Source organism: Lepidochelys olivacea (genome assembly GCF_965140295.1).
Source record: "Lepidochelys olivacea isolate rLepOli2 genome assembly, chromosome: 5".
Taxonomy (NCBI): Eukaryota; Metazoa; Chordata; order Testudines; family Cheloniidae; genus Lepidochelys; species Lepidochelys olivacea.
The window spans coordinates 133672378-133689258 of record NC_140415.1 but is presented as its reverse complement, the minus strand read 5'-3'; the positions used below and the strand labels follow the sequence as shown (position 1 = coordinate 133689258).

Genomic DNA, 16881 nt, shown 5'->3' with positions numbered 1-16881 from the left:
TGCTATGCTACTGAAAAACAAAGTCAGTCTGACATTAAATGAAGAGTGCAGTTTTGCCTGACATTTAAGTAGATTCTTAAAGCTATAACAAGGCTCTATCTTGACAGTGTTGAATGTACCTCTTTGAATGTGAGTTTCATATTTTTAATTCAAACTAATGGTTACCTTGAAACATTAGGAAAATATATTGAAGAAATAGTATTTAAGACTGAACAGAGCTAGAGAAAAGGTGAAGTAGAATGCTGGAATTCAAAAAAGGTAACTATAGGATGGTCACTCATTCTGTTCAGTAGACCATGTAATTTCTACAGGTTTGGTTTTGATCTAATCTAATACTTGCAGTGTAAAATACACACCAATATCTTAATGCTCAAGTAGGAGCATCTTTCAACCTACACAGTTCTTATTTCAGCCCAAATAAGATGCTGTGACAAGGGTATTATGCAGCTGTTTCAAAATTAATTTATTAATACAAAATGTTTGTAAGACATACACAGTTTGAGTTAAAGACACAGCAAATAAAATACTTTGTGGGCTCTAAGGCACCCCTGTAGTGCTGCTATGACAGGTCTGTTATCTTGGGATACTTTATACAAAGAATGAGGAATGAAGCACTGATTACAGAATACCTGAGGTATTGTCAAAGTGATGTACATGGAAATCAATGTGCAATCTGTAAGTAAAAATCAGTGTGACAATTCAAGATCACTAAGTACACTCACATTATGCCACAGCAGGAGCATGGATTATAGCTCCACTTATGAAAGGCACATGCAGCAAAAGAGGTGTTAAACAATGGAGGGAAATGAAAAGCTTTGCTTGATAGTCAGATATCCATAAAGCCCGTTTCACAGTGGCTGGGAAAACAAATGCCAGATTTCCCCTTCCAACAGTCAATAAAATGTTTGGAAAAATCTGAGTTTAGGTGGAAGATCACACTTGAATTAGTCTACCAAGATGATTAAAATCCATAATGTACTATGCTCAGAGTAGAGAGTGTTACCTTTTTTTGTGAAGCTGAATATTTTCCCTATAGCAACTAGTTAGTTTCTTCACCTTGTGTGTGTGAGGTGTGAAGGATCAATAATTTAGAAAAGACGTAGGAAACCTATGTGTATGCTCCTGCAGCCTTGTTACACAGGGAACATACTTACTTCTCCTACTTACAAGCTTTTTGAAAGACCATGGAAGTAAGTCTAAACTGAAAATTCAGTTACTGCCCTTTATATCCTGCACCAGAAGACAAACTTAAGGTATGCATGCACGTATATGGACGTAAGTTATCAACTATCCATTTCCAAAATTAAATAACCCTTAAACTTCAGTAGATTCACATACTTCCACTGCCTTTTTATGCAAATGTTTTTTTTTTAGTTTACCACTATATTAAAAAACCCTTATTATGCGCTGTTAGATGTAATTTACAGAGACTAACAGCAGTCCCTTAACCAAAAACTTATGTAAATAGCAGAAATACATTTAAAAGATAAATCACATTTTTACAAGAGAACTCAAATTTAGCTACAATCCTTCCCCCTCCCCCCCCCCGAATACTTGAATTTTACAATGAGCAAGGCCATTAAATTACTTACATACTTGGAAACGCTGTGCTACATGCAAAGAATCTAGCACAGCTCTAATGGGAGCTGTGCCAGCACCACCATTCAAGAGGGTTGCAAATTTGCGCAATCAAATCAAGTGGCAGAGTAGCCTCCAATAAAATCCGCTTGCCAGAAATAGTCTCAGGGTATTCATACATTCTTCCTATGTCAACTCATTCTGAAGCTGCAGCTAGTACTTTCACTGTACCTAAAAATAGCACCAAAGATGCTATGCAATACCATTAATATACCTGCACTTTCCACAAATGTAAAAAGATCTGCAAGATGTTACCACAAAAACCATAATCCAAGAACGAACATCTGAAGCGCTTAAGGCAATTCCTCATCTCCATATTCTATTTACTAAAAAAAGGGGACTTAGCAAAAATCCAACACTTGTGCATTAACTACTGCAGAGTAACTTCAAACTTTAAGGGCAAAATAACCCATACGTTATTATTTAGAACAGCTATATCTTGGATATCAAAATAAACCTTGTGCAGCATAAATCACAGTACTAAATACTTCAGCTTGTTTCAAAGTAAGCTACCATAATAGTTTAAGAAAAAAAATAATCAAGAATTCCACTGTCTACATCTTGTGCATAATCAAGTGTACCTTGCAGGTTTCCTTACAATTTGCTAAAATGTTCAAGTAAATTATGTATCTGCACTCAATTTTTGGGTTTGATTCAATGGTTACTGGTTTTTTCCTTATACATGTTAAGTTTTCCTTTACTTAATGTAAAAGTAAGTGTATGCTGCAAGGTATCAGGAACTGTAGCTAACTACCCCACATTGAAAAGTTAAAGATGGACAGATAGGAACAGAAACTAACCTTTACTACCATCAACTTAAGAGTCTCAAAATAGAAACAAAGCTTACTCTTCCCTTCTAAAAATCAATTTTGTGCCCCATCCTGCATGCTTCTAAACTCCCTCAATTCACTGGACATTATGAATGCTCACATTGCTGCATTAAGGACCTGATTCTCCAAACATGAAGTAATTAGGATGATGGCTTCACAAGACAACATGGACTGTCCCAGAGTACTATGATAAGCAGATTCAGATGTTGTTGAGCTCAATTAGCACAAAACCCTTTGCCAATCATTTGAAATTGTTTTCAGTTTTGTACATTTAAATTGGACAAGAAGTTCAGCAAAGGAGAGAAAACATACTGGAAGCTGTTTTCTTCCTCTTCCCACACAAAAAAGATTTGTATAACCATATTATAAAATAAGCATGGAAAAGAAGCCACGAAAAAATGTTGAATTCATGTATAGAACTGAATACCAAAAAAGGTAATTCACTTATCCTCAGTTTCTTAAAGGAGTAGCAAATGCTGTGCAACACTACTGGAGATCATGGGCCAAATTCAACTATGTATAAAACAGATTAAATACATCTGATTTTGCCTGTGATCTCCACAGTTGCTGCACGAGATTTCTTCACTCTACTTTCCTTCAAGAGGAAGAATTGAAATGCTCCTAAACTTAGAGGAATGTCTGTTTCCAGGGACTGAATGTGCAGAGTGCAAATCATCCCTCCCTACATCATTCAGTTCAACTCCCAAGAAGGGAGGCATTTCAACACAGCCACCAGCATTTTGCTTGAAGAAAAGTCTTAGTGTGACTGTGCACCATAAGAGACCTCTAATTAGAGAATTAAAAATTGGTCACAATATTGTCCATCATCTGCAGGTCATTTTGTGGGACCCTGGATTAGAACAGGAAGGGAAACACTGATTAAAAGTGGCTAAAATAGATTTAACACTAGTACAAAACACACTTTTATACTAAAATGTTTTCTCTTAGCTCTCTCCATTAACATGAATAATTTTTCTACTGTATGCAAAGGTTTGCTGCTAAGGACTAGGATCACTAGATATCCTCTCCAAGATCTCCAATTAGCAACTGGTTGCCTCAATGGGGAGAAATACATGGAGAGCAGACATCCATATGAAATTGCTGTAGGAGGGGTCTGAATCTGTTCAATGTATCAAACAAAATCCCTTATACTGAAGAGTGATTCTACTGTTTGTTAAAACCATTGAGTGCAGTATGTGTCTCTCCCAAAGCAGCACAAGAACCATAAACAGATTTTATAAAAAGCAGTCTAGATTAGCAATCTTTACAAAGGAGTACAAAATAACCTAGAAGCGGCAACCATAAAAATGGGCGGAGGAGGGCTGGTGCAGTGCTCTAGTAACCGTTTAATGCTTTGTCCTGTTTCAGGGAAGAACTCCAGGGCTGGAAAAAGTAGACACATTCAGTCCCATGAAAGGTGTGAAAAGAGGAACCTCAGCATTGTTTAGTGACCACCTCTAATAAGCACGATCAGAATTATTTCATTCTGGAGATCACAGGCAGTAAGGAAAGAGTTGCTTGGGGAGCCTTTCAGATGGGAGGGTGCATTTAAAAAAATAAGAGCTTGAGGGGGTTCAGAACTTTAAAAAATCCAGAGCATTCAAAGATATACAAAGTGGTCCTATCCAGTTAAATTATGCTCTTAAAAATACAAGCTCCTAGTAGCTTTCCAGTTTTGTAGTCTCATTCTATTTAGACAATGTTTTGCTAGTGAGTAGTTTTTACTATTCACTATCTACTTGTGTTAGAAGTGATATAGGTGGGGTTGAGCAGTAAGCAATGTGCTGCCCCGTCTAACTTTAGAGATATTCATATGCCTTCCTTTTTTGAAAGAAGAGTGCCTATAGTAGATTAAGTACGATGAACTAATCTACTACATTAATGTGCATGATCACTATGTAATTTAGTGAAATTAGTGGTACTCTTTCTTCATTAAAATGAATGTAATGTCATAAGTGAAACATTGAATGAGTGTTGGGCTGTCTACTTTAAGCTTTAGCTTAGCTGCATTCTTGAAGTCTTAAAACACCTCATCACCACCACCACAGCATGTGTACACACTTCAGACTCATTAGAAAGCTTTAAATTATATAAATCTGGTTGAAACAGGACAAAACCTTATTTAAACTGCATATTAAAAACAAGACACTTAAATATAGAAAGCATGGAAGCACTACCCGTACTCCAAGCTGGATGCTTTAAAAAAAGTAATCAAATATAGCTGAAAGCTTATTAAGGGTAATATTGGGGAAGTTGTTATGCATATCTCCCCAATAATCTAAGTAGAGGGCTCACACAGTAAAGATCAGGAATGCTCTGAAAACACTGGTGTAAAATTGATGTGAAGTCTTCATTTTCAAAGTGATGCAGGATTACTGAGCTCGTGTTCTAACTATGAATAGCCTATAAAGGGATATTCAGCACTGCCCATTTAGACAACTAAAGACCACCACAAAATGATACACTATTTATTCAACTAATACCAGAGGGTAGCCAACCTGTATCAAAATGACATTAGCTACTCTAGGAGAACATCTCAAGTCTCAAACTTGCATTATGGCATATCCATGTGTGGAAATTTGGGGGACTGGTTTCTTCAAAGGGTCACATATTTAAAGCTTCCATTTAGGACCTGAAAAATGGACTCCTTTTCAGGGTGGGGGAACAAGGAGTGAAAAAAGTGTATAGTAGTAAGTGCCGTTCAAACTAAGATCATACCTGCCATGTGCAGTTATACTGAAATGATGAAGTATCTAATACAATCAAATTCAGTCTAATATAAAAGCACATAGCTACAGCTCCCGACTTCCCCATCCAAAGCATCAAAAAAAGTCAGTCTCGCTTTCTATCTGGCTTTCTGGATTCACAGTAAATTTCTGCTAATGCTTCAGCCCAGAACTTTTGCACTATTGGTGCCCAGGCCTTAAAGCAGCAGTGGGGTAGCAAAGCCAGTTAATCCATTGCTCACAAGCTCCTGTAAATAGCAGCTGCACAGAAAAACCCACTCAGAAACAGGAGTATAGTATCCAAATAGACACATTATTGGGTAACATTGGTTAGGCTGGTAGCTGAACCACTCAATCCATTTTCACTCTTCTGGAGCATTTTCACAGCACTTGGCACTTGCAGTCCAGTACTCAATGCAAGTCCGCCACACCAGACCTAGAAGATAAACCATTACACAAATCTACAGTGAGTCAATGTTTCAAAGCCAGTAAAATCCATTTTTCTCTCCACTCACATTTTCAAATGCAAATTAAAGATGACTTCACATGCTAAAACTACAGTTGTCCCTTTCAGGAGATTCCCTGTCCAGTATGTTGACTGAAGAGTAGGAAGTGGGTATTCTACTTAAAATAACCTTCAAGTGTCTATGAGAGGCACTGCCTAGTACACAGTGATGTCCTGATGAAGACAGTCAGAGGGGACAGGGGAGTTAAAGCATAGAAATCAGAAGTGTGTTCTTTTCAGGAATTTAAGGAAAAACGACCCAGAAATTGGGATAAATACAACATAGGTAGATTGTACCAGACCAATCTGATCTCTAAGATACTGATTTTTCAGACAAAGGAAAATGCAGCAGATCTACTCTACCTGGATTTCAATAAGGCATTTAACATAGTTCCATATGGGAGAAGATGGGGATTAATATGAGAATTGAAAGGTGGGTATAGAACACGTTAAAAGGTCAGGACACTAGGTCATACAGAAAGGTGACCTGTCAGACTGGGGGAAGGTTACTAAGCAATGTTCCTCAGGGATCAGTTTTGGGACCAATCTTATTTAACATTTTCATTAATGACTTTGACACAAAAAAGTAGGTGTGCACTAATAAAAAGGTTGCCCATATGATCTTAATTCTGCCGATTTGTGCATCCACCCTGTGTACTGAATAATGCAGAGGTCCTAAAAGAATATATTGAGAGACTGTGCATATGCATTATGATATGAGAGGGAAGAATTTAAGGATGCCTGTGCAACCTAGATTCATAGATATTTAGGTCAGAAGGGACATTATGATCATCTAGTTTGACCTCCTGCACAACGCAAGCCACAGAATTTCACCCACCACTCCTGCAAAAAAACCTCACACCTATATCTGTGCTATTGAAGTCCTCAAATCGTAGTTTAAAGACTTCAAGGAGCAGAGAATCCTCCAGCAAGTTACCCGTGCCCCATGCTACAACGTTTAAAAAAGTGTGCAACCTCACTTCTGGTATTTCTTATCTTGAGCGTTTGACTGCAACCTAAATGTTTTTGTAATACCCATGTTTTAAAAAAAAAAAAAGGAGTGAACAAGTTTTATTGTGTGCAACTCCCTCCCACAAAATCCCACAACACATTCTGAGCAGGGTTTGAATCTTCAGTATTGTATCAAAGATAGCAACCTTGTCCTGTAGCTCAAGACATAGTAATCCCAAAGGAGGATTGCTTGGTAGGAGAAGCCCAGACAAGTCCAGCTATGTCCCTTTACATGATGTGAGCTGGAACTGCTGCCCCATGTGGTTCCCCCAGCCTGTCTCGTCTCCCACACTGCTGCTCAGGGATGCTCCTCTCCCACTACTGCTGCTCTGACAGCTGCTAGAAAAGTGTGCTCTGCTGCAGCAGCAGCAGGATGAGCCAAACTAGATACACAGCGTGCTTGGTGATTTTGGTAGGCAAGAAGGGAAATGGTGATTTTTAAGCTTCTGTTGAGATATAAACTTAGACTTCCCCTGCTGCACAATGAAGGGCTACCACAAACAAAAGAGGAGAGCTTCTCAAAGAAAATGCTCTCAAGAATCCCATATGCCAAGTGTTAGACAACCAAAACAGAGGTCAAAACATATTAGTGCTAAAAATAGAAGTGAAGTTAATTGGGTACTGACCATGAAACCTGGTAGTAGTGGTTGGGTAAATTTTGTTTTGAAGGTGTATAACAACTGCTTTGAACTTGCATTATAAAATGAGAGCTGACCTGAAAGAGAAAACCAAGTTTTAAAAATTATATATGAAACTTGGTGTTAACAAGAGGATATAAATCCAAAATTGTTCTGAACAATGAAGAATTGGAGCCCCAAAAGAGGATACAAAGTGACAGGTACCACTTAGGCAGTCAACATACTGCAGATGTCAGCAAGAAATTTGTTACTCTTCATTCCTGGAATTTGGAGCTGTATGATGTGGGTTTTACATGTGTAGTTCACAAGCTCTTATACCTGCTATTGTTAGGAGTTGCTTCGAGGAGTTGGTACTTGATAAAAAAAAAAAGACATCTCTTACTAAGGTAAAAGGAATTTCAATTAGTGCCATATAGTCCACTTCCTTATTTCAGCAAACAATCAATCAAATACTACCCTCTTTACAGAGCTGTGTGTTAGCCTGGTTACCTTATTGCATAGAAAAGGTCACCACCTACTGTCAGTGGCCAAAGAGTACAGTACAGATGTAAGAACAGCAGCTGTCCAAAATATCTGTGGCAGCATTGCAAAGTAAGGACTGAGAAGGCAATGCAAGTCAGTTCGCAGAACTTGCAAGGAAAGAGAAAGCCCAAGGCCGTAAGCCCAGGTAACCTCCAAGCTTAGTTTTATTCTAGTGGCAGTTTCCACAGTACTGGTTGTCTAGGTAGTATTTAAGTCTTATTTTATTGCTCTTTCCATTTGAGAAATAGCTGAAGTCATCTTTTGGTTAATCCAAGTTCATCTGGGTATCTGAAAATGGAACAGCAATTTACAACATATTGCCATTAAACAACTACTTTTCTGTTCATAACCCTTCACTACTTATTTATCAAGTAAGTTGTGAGAGGTAGGACAAGGTGTAGGTCTATTTCTCTTAGTTCCATATTCGCTGAATGTTTTCGCCATTTTTCAGAAGTCTCCCCTCACACATTATATCCAGACTTTAAATTTGTGTTACAGAAAAGTTTCCAGTGTTCATGGCTCCATTTGAAAATCAGAGTTAAGTAATTTGACAGTTATGTACAGTACCTTCATCTCTCTCTCAATATGGTCTCCCTCCTCACCATGAAAAGGCAGATTAGTGTAAACTAAGGTTGAATCCTAATGTATTTCCACAACATTTACAGTATTATGTACTCCTGCAATTTGGCAATACCCATCCATTACTAAATTTCAATCTATGAAGTCCACAACAATATAAAGTTACCTCCATCAAAGTCACAGTACACTCCTATTCTGTCCGGAACAGTCATATCTAGGGCTTTGGCTTTATTATTGTGCTTTGCAGCAAAGGTGGTTTGTAGCCAGTTGTTGACATGGATACACCAGCTTGTGTTAGTCTTTCCCAGTTGATCAAATTTTCCCAGATTTTTATATGCTACTCCCACACTGTAGGATTTGCAGTCCTTCTGGGCTCTCACCTCCCAGTAGTGCTGTCCACTTTCAATAGCAGTGTCTCCTGTAACAGACCACAGATGTAGAGGTTTTTTTATTCTTTACGCCGACGCATGCAGTACAGGATAGACTTCTCACTGAGCAAAACAATGAAGCCTACTCAAGAAATAACTACTAGGTAAAGACTTAGAGGTTGTAGACAGTGAGCCTAGTGGAAACAGACCAAAATCCAATAAATTTAAGACTATTAGAAACCTTGTGTATATTCATCACATTCAGTAAAGGTGGAACAGAGAGGCTCTCTCTGCTCTCTACCAAAAACAGGTAATTTAACAGAATTTAACAAAACAAGTGCACCTTGATGCTATTACAATTGGCACATTAGAAAAGTCATTTAGCAGAAGTATTTTAGCTATCTTTTGGATAGCCTTACAGTAAAAGACTACTTCTTAAATGCTAGAATTTCCTGCATACATAAGTATCTTCACTCCCTGAATGAGCACAAGGATCTCTGCACAGATCTGAAAAGGAGAATCTAGCGTACAGATCCCAGTCTGAGCCCAGGTTGCAGAAGTCATTGTCAGAAAAACCTTGGGATTACAAGCTACAAATTGTCTCCTGATGGAAACCCAGATCTATCTGCCCTTGCTCAACACTAAGTAAGAGTTAAAGCAAAAAATTCACCCTACCCAACACTGTGTACGATTCACCAGTAAAGCGATCTCTGCTGCCCCTTATCGATGGTGACCTCGAACTAATAGATGTCCTCTTTGGAGATGGTGTGCCACTTCTATAAAAGAAATAAAATAATTTGCACTCCAGTATGGGGAAGTTTATAGACCAGTCAAATAATGGACAGGAAGTTTTATTTCTCTTGCAGGATACAGATTATTTTATGTGAGTCATGCCTGAAGTGTTAGGTGCTTGTGTTGCAATTTCAAGTGGCATGCTGGACCAGCCATTAGCTGCACTATAAACCCTTCTATATATAAGTGAGCTAGGGATCATGCACAAGGAGGGCTGACTAAGAGGGAAGATGATGAAAAGCAAACAAAAAAGATTTAATGAAGATGAGGTAGTGAAGAGGAAAGCCAGGAGAAGTTGAACAAGTGAATGGGAGGAGAGTAAAATCAAAATTTAGAATTTAAATGAGCCATCTGTCATTCAAATTATATGCAAGAGGTAATAAGTTTCCCCCCATTGCTTGCAGAAACCTAGAAAGTTTTGATAACAAATTTAGATGTTGGAAAATGGCAAATAATGAACATGGCAGGTCACTTATTGATATTCAGGTGTATAGTGAAGCATGAGACAAAGTGTTGATGTTCATCACAACACAGCCTAGAATGTCACTGCAATTTTTAAGTTGCTTGCAGAAAAAAGTAGCAGGTCTATACACCCATTGATAAATCCTATGTGCACTTTATTATATTTTTAGAGAAGTTTAAGACTCCAAGAGGCAAACAATGCTACAGTAACACTGAAGAGAATCTTTTAAAGGAGATATTGAAGATCTAAAGTCTTTTATGGAATATAATGGGCCTGATGCTAGTATTTCTGTAAATATTAGATACAATAGATGATGGAGGTGGAAAAAGCTTGCTAAGATTCAGCAGCTCAAGAATTTTTAATGCATTAAAACCAGCTTATAAAGCAATATTCTTCCACCCAAGAATGATGATCAGACCAAAAAAATGTAGAGGAGTAGATATGGTCTACTTATTACCATACTGGAGAAGCCTTTTAAGGCTGTTACATTCATTAATATATCTACTCTCAGACATGTAGTGTGAAAATACTCAGAAGTCCTATGAAACAGAACCTTTAAAAAAAGGTGGGGTGGGGTTCATAGGGCATTTTTCAGGTACTAAAGCAAGACCAAGGAAGGCCTATGTTCTCTAATCAGACTTCAAAAGAGAAAAGTGCTCCAGAAACAGGACAGGGTAAAATTTTGTTTTTGTTTACAGCATTTTATCCCTCTTTACAGAGGGAATCAGTTGGATGGGAACCAATATTTTAGAAAGAATCTAGTTAGACTAAACATTTTACTGTTCCTTAGGTAAGCCCCAAACCACAACAACTCTAGTAATTCAGGCCTAGACAGGGCATTTGAGGAGGTTATCTTCACCTAAAGTGAAGATTTGAGAAGGGAGAGTCTGAACAGAAAATGAGATTTCATTGAACTTTAAAAAAAAAAAAAAAAAAAAAAAAAAAAAAGACTGCTTAGTTAGGCAACTTGGATTAAAGTTTACCTTTCACTATTAATGCAATGTTTTCCTTTTCATTCAGATTAGATGACTTAGGCTGTATCTTCACCACCACCACAAAAAAAGAAAATGTTTTTACAGCGAGAAAATACAGCTTAGTTATCTCACTGCAAAATCCTAGCAGAAACAATGTTCTGTTGTTTACGCCACAACGCAACTAGGCAAGGTCAGCTATGAATGTGGTGGCGGGTATGGTGACCACCTTGTTTAGGTACAATGCTAGAAAGATCACCTGTGCCTTGTCTTCACTGACTTTACAGCTAGGTAATTAATTAATTAATTGTTAGTATCTCATTGCTAGCACAACACTGCAGTGTTTCTGTTGCTGACACTGTAGGATGATGTTTAAGTCCCTGGTTATTTCTGAAAATTCACAATAATTCCTGTTTATAAAAGTTTAACACTTTTTCCTCATGAATTATTTCTAATCTATACTGAAATGACAACATCTTTTTTAACTATAACATCACTCTGTGTAATAGCAGAGTAATGGAATTTTGTTCCTCAAGTGCATGCCTATAGTCTCAAGGTTCCAGCATTTAACGGTTCAGAGACCAATTATAGCATTTTGCATGACAGATTAATAGTGTTCTCAAATTGTGCTAATACACTTGGTCATATCCCCTGACCTGACTAATTTAGATACACCTTAAGAAGCAGGCTTGAATTTGCCAGATTGTAGGATGTCATAGCAGCTCCTAAACTGCTTGCAAAAAGAGGAACAAGGTAGGTGGGATAGTCTTTTATTGGACCTACTTCTATTGGTGAAAGAGAATCTTTTGAGCTACAGACCTCTTCAGGCCTGTGTTTCACCAACAGAAGTTTGTCCAATAAAAGATTATCTCACCAACCTTGTCCCTCTAATATCCTGAGACCAACATGGCTACAATACTGCAAGAAGAGGGTATAAAATAAGATAATGGTACTTTAAAAGCAGCATGTAACAGTTTCTAAGCAAGCCAACTGAAACATTTTAAAGGCTTGTGATAAATAGGAATAAAAAGTAGCAGTTTACTTACCAAAAGAAAAGGAAATAAGTGAAAGCATGAAAAACAGCAAAGCCAAGAATTAAAGCATATTTTCAGAGGGGAAAATATCCACTGCAACATTCCATCCTGCTCCATGTACGCCACTGCTGAGAAGCCATCCGCTTCTGTCTATCAGAAGCGAGGGCTTAGATTTTCCTTTAGATGATTTTCCAACAAGATATGCAGAAAGTGACATGGTCATTTAGAGACTCATTTAACAGACAAAGGCAGCATAATAAAAGCAGACATTTTGCAAGTTGGGATTTTTCCTCCACTCAATTTTGAACAAGTTACTTCAAACTTTGAAAATATGCTACTTTATTTGAAAAAAGGTGGTCTGTAAATGACCATTTCATCCAATGGTTTGACCTTATACACATGACTCCAACAGCCTTTAACAGTTCACACAGTAACCTTTACTATCTTGGATAAAAATGAGTAAATAAGATAGTGTACTTTTAAAAAATTAAGCTGTCCTTTTCACACAAACTACCAATCAGAGGAGTAAGTCTGGGATAAAATGGGCACAAATCAAGTTTGTTAGCTTATCACTTGCTGTTGGGCCTTCTTCAAATTTTATTTGAATGCAGGTCTTGGAAAGACAGTCCAGAACAGAAGGTAGGGCAGTAGCTTCTCCCAAGCCTCCAGCATGAAGAACCAGAAAGCTTGTCTAATAGCTTCTCCTGGAATAGAGCCTACCTTACATGCTAGACTGGGCAGGGTGACTGGCTCCTTCCGCAGAGAAAAATATCGAGAGTTGGCTAGAATTTTTCTATGCGTTGAACAATCTTATGTCCATGAAGGGAGCAGTGCACAGAAATCTAAGAGATAACAGAACAAGTAGTGGTGGTCTCTAGAAGCAGTAGCAGAAAAAGAAGTTACTCTTTGGCATGGTTCCTGAAACTAAAATTAAGGACAATATACTAATCTCAGGAGCAGTTTTTCCCCAAAGCTGCTGACCTCGCAGGCAGTCAAGTTTATAACATGTATGCATGATGAGAAGTGCAAGGGGGAGGAGAGAGAAAAAGAGAAGGGGGAGGAAGATACAGGAGATTCTGGGCAACAGTGTATTTCTATTTTGATCCCATAAAACAAACAGAGGTCTCTGATGACCACGGAGGAGCGGAGCCCCTTGATGCTGGAGAGCGGTGCCAACTGGGAGACCGGAGTGGCTCCCCTACATGGGTCGCCAGTGCTGCAGGCCGATGCGACGGAGACGATGGTCTTATGGCAGACATCACCACCGGTTTGCCCACAGAATATATGGTGCCCGGAACCGGTGCCGGCGACCTCACCTGCCTAGGAGGCGAAGGTGGTGCCGTAAGCGCCAAAAGGTTTGCTGCTGCCTCAAACGCCTCTGGCATGAAGGGAGCTATAACGCCTTGCGGCAGTAGGCCAGTGAGTGGTGCGGCCCAGACTCAACTGGACTCGTCCCAGGGCAGGAATTAACGGAGTCCCCACTGAATGTGTGCCCGATGGGGGCTTGCTGGCCAACTGGTCCTTAGACCTGGTCGGGGAGTGTCCTCTGTCGACCTTTCCTTTTGTGGGGCACTGGGGAATGGGAACGGTGCCTCACCGATGTCTGGGACCTGTGGATGGAACCATGGTGGTGCTGAGGGTATCTAGCAGAGTCCTTCCTTGGCACCAGCTCACACGTTGACTGTGCTGAGCACTGCAAACTGAGGATGTGGCACTTGAGGCCGGATCTGCTGCGCCAGGTTCCAACTGAGGCCAAAGTGCTGCTTCCATAAGTAACACTCGGAGGTGCTTCTCCCTGTCTTTAAGGGTGCTGGGGTGAAAACATCTACAGATTTTGCAATGGTCTCGAAGGTACCCCTCACCAAGACACTTCAAGCATGGAGTCTGCAGGTCACTTTTCGGCATAAATCTGCCACAGTCCGAGCATTGTGTAAAGCCTGGAGACGGATGCATATGCTGGTGTCCCCCAAAAAACATCAGGGGGACCCCCCCACAAGAAAAACTATTACACTAACTAACTAACTAACACTAACTGTATACACGAACATTGCAAACGCACGCTTGCTGAGGCAAGAGAAACAGGGAGTTTCTTGTGACTAGCTGTCACAAGTGGTAAGACGGAACGAGGGGGCGGGGAGGAGGAGAGAGGTTGGCAGGGCCCTATATTGGGCACCATGAAGGCGTGACTCCAGGGGGTACCCAGGCCAAATCTACAGATACTGGAAGATTTTTTTCCTCTAGCTTCTGTCATGCACATGGCATGCACACACCTGACTGGAATTGACATGAACAAGCACTTGAAGAACTAAGAATTAAAGACTGTAAGCTGTTTGGGGCAGGGGTTGTCTTGTTCTGTGTCTGTTCAGTACATAGTACAAGGGGGTCCTGGTCCATGACTGGGGCTTCTAGGCACAATGGTAATATAAATTAATGTTAGATTGTATTGAAACTTGAGCATGTACAGCTCCATTTGATTCAAAGGAGTTATGGCATATACCACTCTTAGGGTAACAGGCTGTTCTCCAGAGAACGGGGACTGCATCAACCTTCCCCATGGATGAAGATTAGATTACTAACCCATTAAATAAAAGCAGACAGAAAAAAAAAAGGTACTGTCTTGGTTACTGATGAAGGCTGTTGGATAGGCTCATGTTTTATCTAGAGAAAGAGCAAGTATTAAAAAGAAAAACTCTGAAAATTTTCAGCAAAGCTAGAGGCTAGATCCTAGAACTAGAAAAGTTGTAAGTTATCACCTTGTATTGTTCTTCAGTACTGTAATCTGGCCACTGTCAGACAGAAATAAGCAATCATTAAAAGAGGTTACTACTAAAAATTGTACACATTAGCTTTAGAGACAAATCTTATCAGCCTTTCAAAACTGGTCACACCACTGGCAACCACCAGCAGCCAGGAAGACATTTATTGTTTTAATGTTAGGTAACTGAATGTGTCTCACATTAGATGTTTGTAATTATACAAATAAGTCTTGACTAAGTAAGATTTTATATGATATTTAGAGAAAAAGATAATTTAACTAGATTTGGCCTTCTGGTAAAGCTTAATCTTTAGTAAAGGCTACAATCTTTATTGCACAGCCCTCTAACTTTCACAAAAAGAAAAGGAGTACTTGTGGCACCTTAGAGACTAACCAATTTATTTGAGCATAAGGTGCCACAAGTACTCCTTTTCTTTTTGCGAATAAAGACTAACACGGCTGTTACTCTGAAACCTAACTTTCACAGATATTTTACTCAACTTGCTATCAAAAGATGTTGGTAACCTCACTGACAATAGTTTAGAAATATCAGTATCCTTTCCTCCTTCATTCATCAACTATGGTTCCATGACGCAGCCCAAACTGGAATTGCATCCTACTATGTGAAGTTCATTCCATTTTTTAATTGACAGGTTACCCATTTCATCCCTTACTGTCCATATCTGATGCAAGATGGTAAGTTTAGAAGTTGAAACAGCTGACAGTCATGGGGAATGCCTCATCAACAGTGATAAACTGACAGGCAGTTAAGGGCAGCCAAAACACCTCTATATACACCACTTGTAGGTATGACAGATCTTATATAATTAAGGCTAATACATGAATAGACTCAAGACTACTCAAGTACAAGACTCTGCCTCTTCCCCCTTTCCCTTATCCAGTGTGTTTGAGATGACCTCAAGCTTGAAAGTCTAGAGCAGTGGTTCTCAACCAGGGGTATGTGCATCTCTGGAGCTTACAGCAACTCTAGATATTTGCCTAGTTTTACAACAGGCTACGTAAAGAGCACTAGCGAAGTCAGTGCCAACTAAAATTTCATACTGACAATGACCAGTTTGTACTATATGCTGAAATACAAGTATGATATTTATATTCCAATCAATTTATTTTATATGGTAAACATGAGAAAGCAAGCAATTTTTCAATATTAGTGTGCTGTAACACTTGTTTACAAAATCAGATTTAAAAGTACACAAGTAGTTAAGTGAGGTGAAATTGGGGTACACAAGATAAAAATCAGACTCCTGAAATGGGTACAGTAGTCTGGAAAGGTTGAGAACCACTGGTCTAGTACTTAAACAAAAAATGGTATTTATACAATGCCATGGAAAGCAACCTGCCTCCATGGTTGAGAACAGCAGTCTGGCAGACAACTGATGCAAAGAATGTAGCATGACTATGGAGATGGAAATGTCTGTCAAGGACAGCTTTTCAGGGTATGCCAATACACCTCTACTCTTTCCAAAAAAGGGCCATGGATTGGTTCTCTTTATGCCATTTTTCTTTTGTTTTATCCAACTCCATCCATCTACAATACAATATTAGCAAGACTGACTCAGTCATTCTTCGAACTGGTGGTTCTACCGTACCTAAGTGTGTCAGATCAGATATTTGAAGTGGCTTATTTGAATGTCTCCTCTTAGTGGGGCTACATGCCTTATCCTTCTCTTGGGCCTTCCCCATCCTAGATCACAGCAACATTTCTTCCAAATAGAAATGTCCGGATGAAATTTCCTTCAGTGTCCACAGTTACACCAACCAGATGAGTGACTGGAGATTATAAGGAGTAATGCAAACTCCCACAGAGGCAGGAGTGTGCCAGCTATGAATACTACTGACTTTCCTCCCTTCACTTCCTGGGCTGTGTCCACAGTCTAAGAAGTCAGGAATACCTGACAACTCCCTATTTAAGAATCTTTAATACAACCCTATGGTCCAGGGAATCAGCGTTTCATGGTATGCCAATTCAAAACTAATATACTAAGTATCTTAAGCAAAAACAGTGCCCTAAAATAGTTTGCCACTCTA

At 39.2% G+C, this 16881-nt stretch overlaps 2 protein-coding genes across 9 annotated transcripts in view; one reads left to right on the top strand and one right to left on the bottom strand.

The window, feature by feature from the left end:
- LOC311520834 (uncharacterized protein) overlaps positions 1 to 16881 on the top strand; it is a 35161-nt gene that overhangs the window by 3474 nt on the left and 14806 nt on the right. For 2 of the 6 annotated variants that reach the window (XR_014711710.1, XR_014711711.1), the window contains exon 4: positions 13198 to 15231. The exons of 2 other annotated variants lie outside the window; for them this stretch is intronic. Coding sequence is in view for 1 of the 4 variants with exons in the window: in XM_084628672.1 (XP_084484798.1) it covers positions 13198 to 13207 (10 nt within the window). In the remaining 3 variants the exon portion in view is untranslated. Of the gene's footprint in view, positions 1 to 13197; positions 15232 to 16881 lie in introns of those variants that run through there. 2 more of the 6 variants (XR_014711712.1, XM_084628672.1) reach the window with 2 other exon arrangements.
- The window catches only part of FSD1L (fibronectin type III and SPRY domain containing 1 like), a 63828-nt gene continuing 47386 nt past the window's right edge, over positions 440 to 16881 (bottom strand). Inside the window, exons 10-14 of one of the 3 annotated variants that reach the window (XM_084628664.1) lie at positions 14831 to 14863; positions 9493 to 9593; positions 8616 to 8867; positions 7337 to 7425; positions 440 to 5630 (exon numbers count right to left, since the gene is read on the bottom strand). In XM_084628664.1, coding sequence (XP_084484790.1) covers positions 5508 to 5630; positions 7337 to 7425; positions 8616 to 8867; positions 9493 to 9593; positions 14831 to 14863 — 598 coding nt within the window. In that variant the 3' untranslated portion in view covers positions 440 to 5507. The remainder of the gene's footprint in view (positions 5631 to 7336; positions 7426 to 8615; positions 8868 to 9492; positions 9594 to 14830; positions 14864 to 16881) is intronic. The other 2 variants (XM_084628665.1, XM_084628666.1) reach the window with 2 other exon arrangements.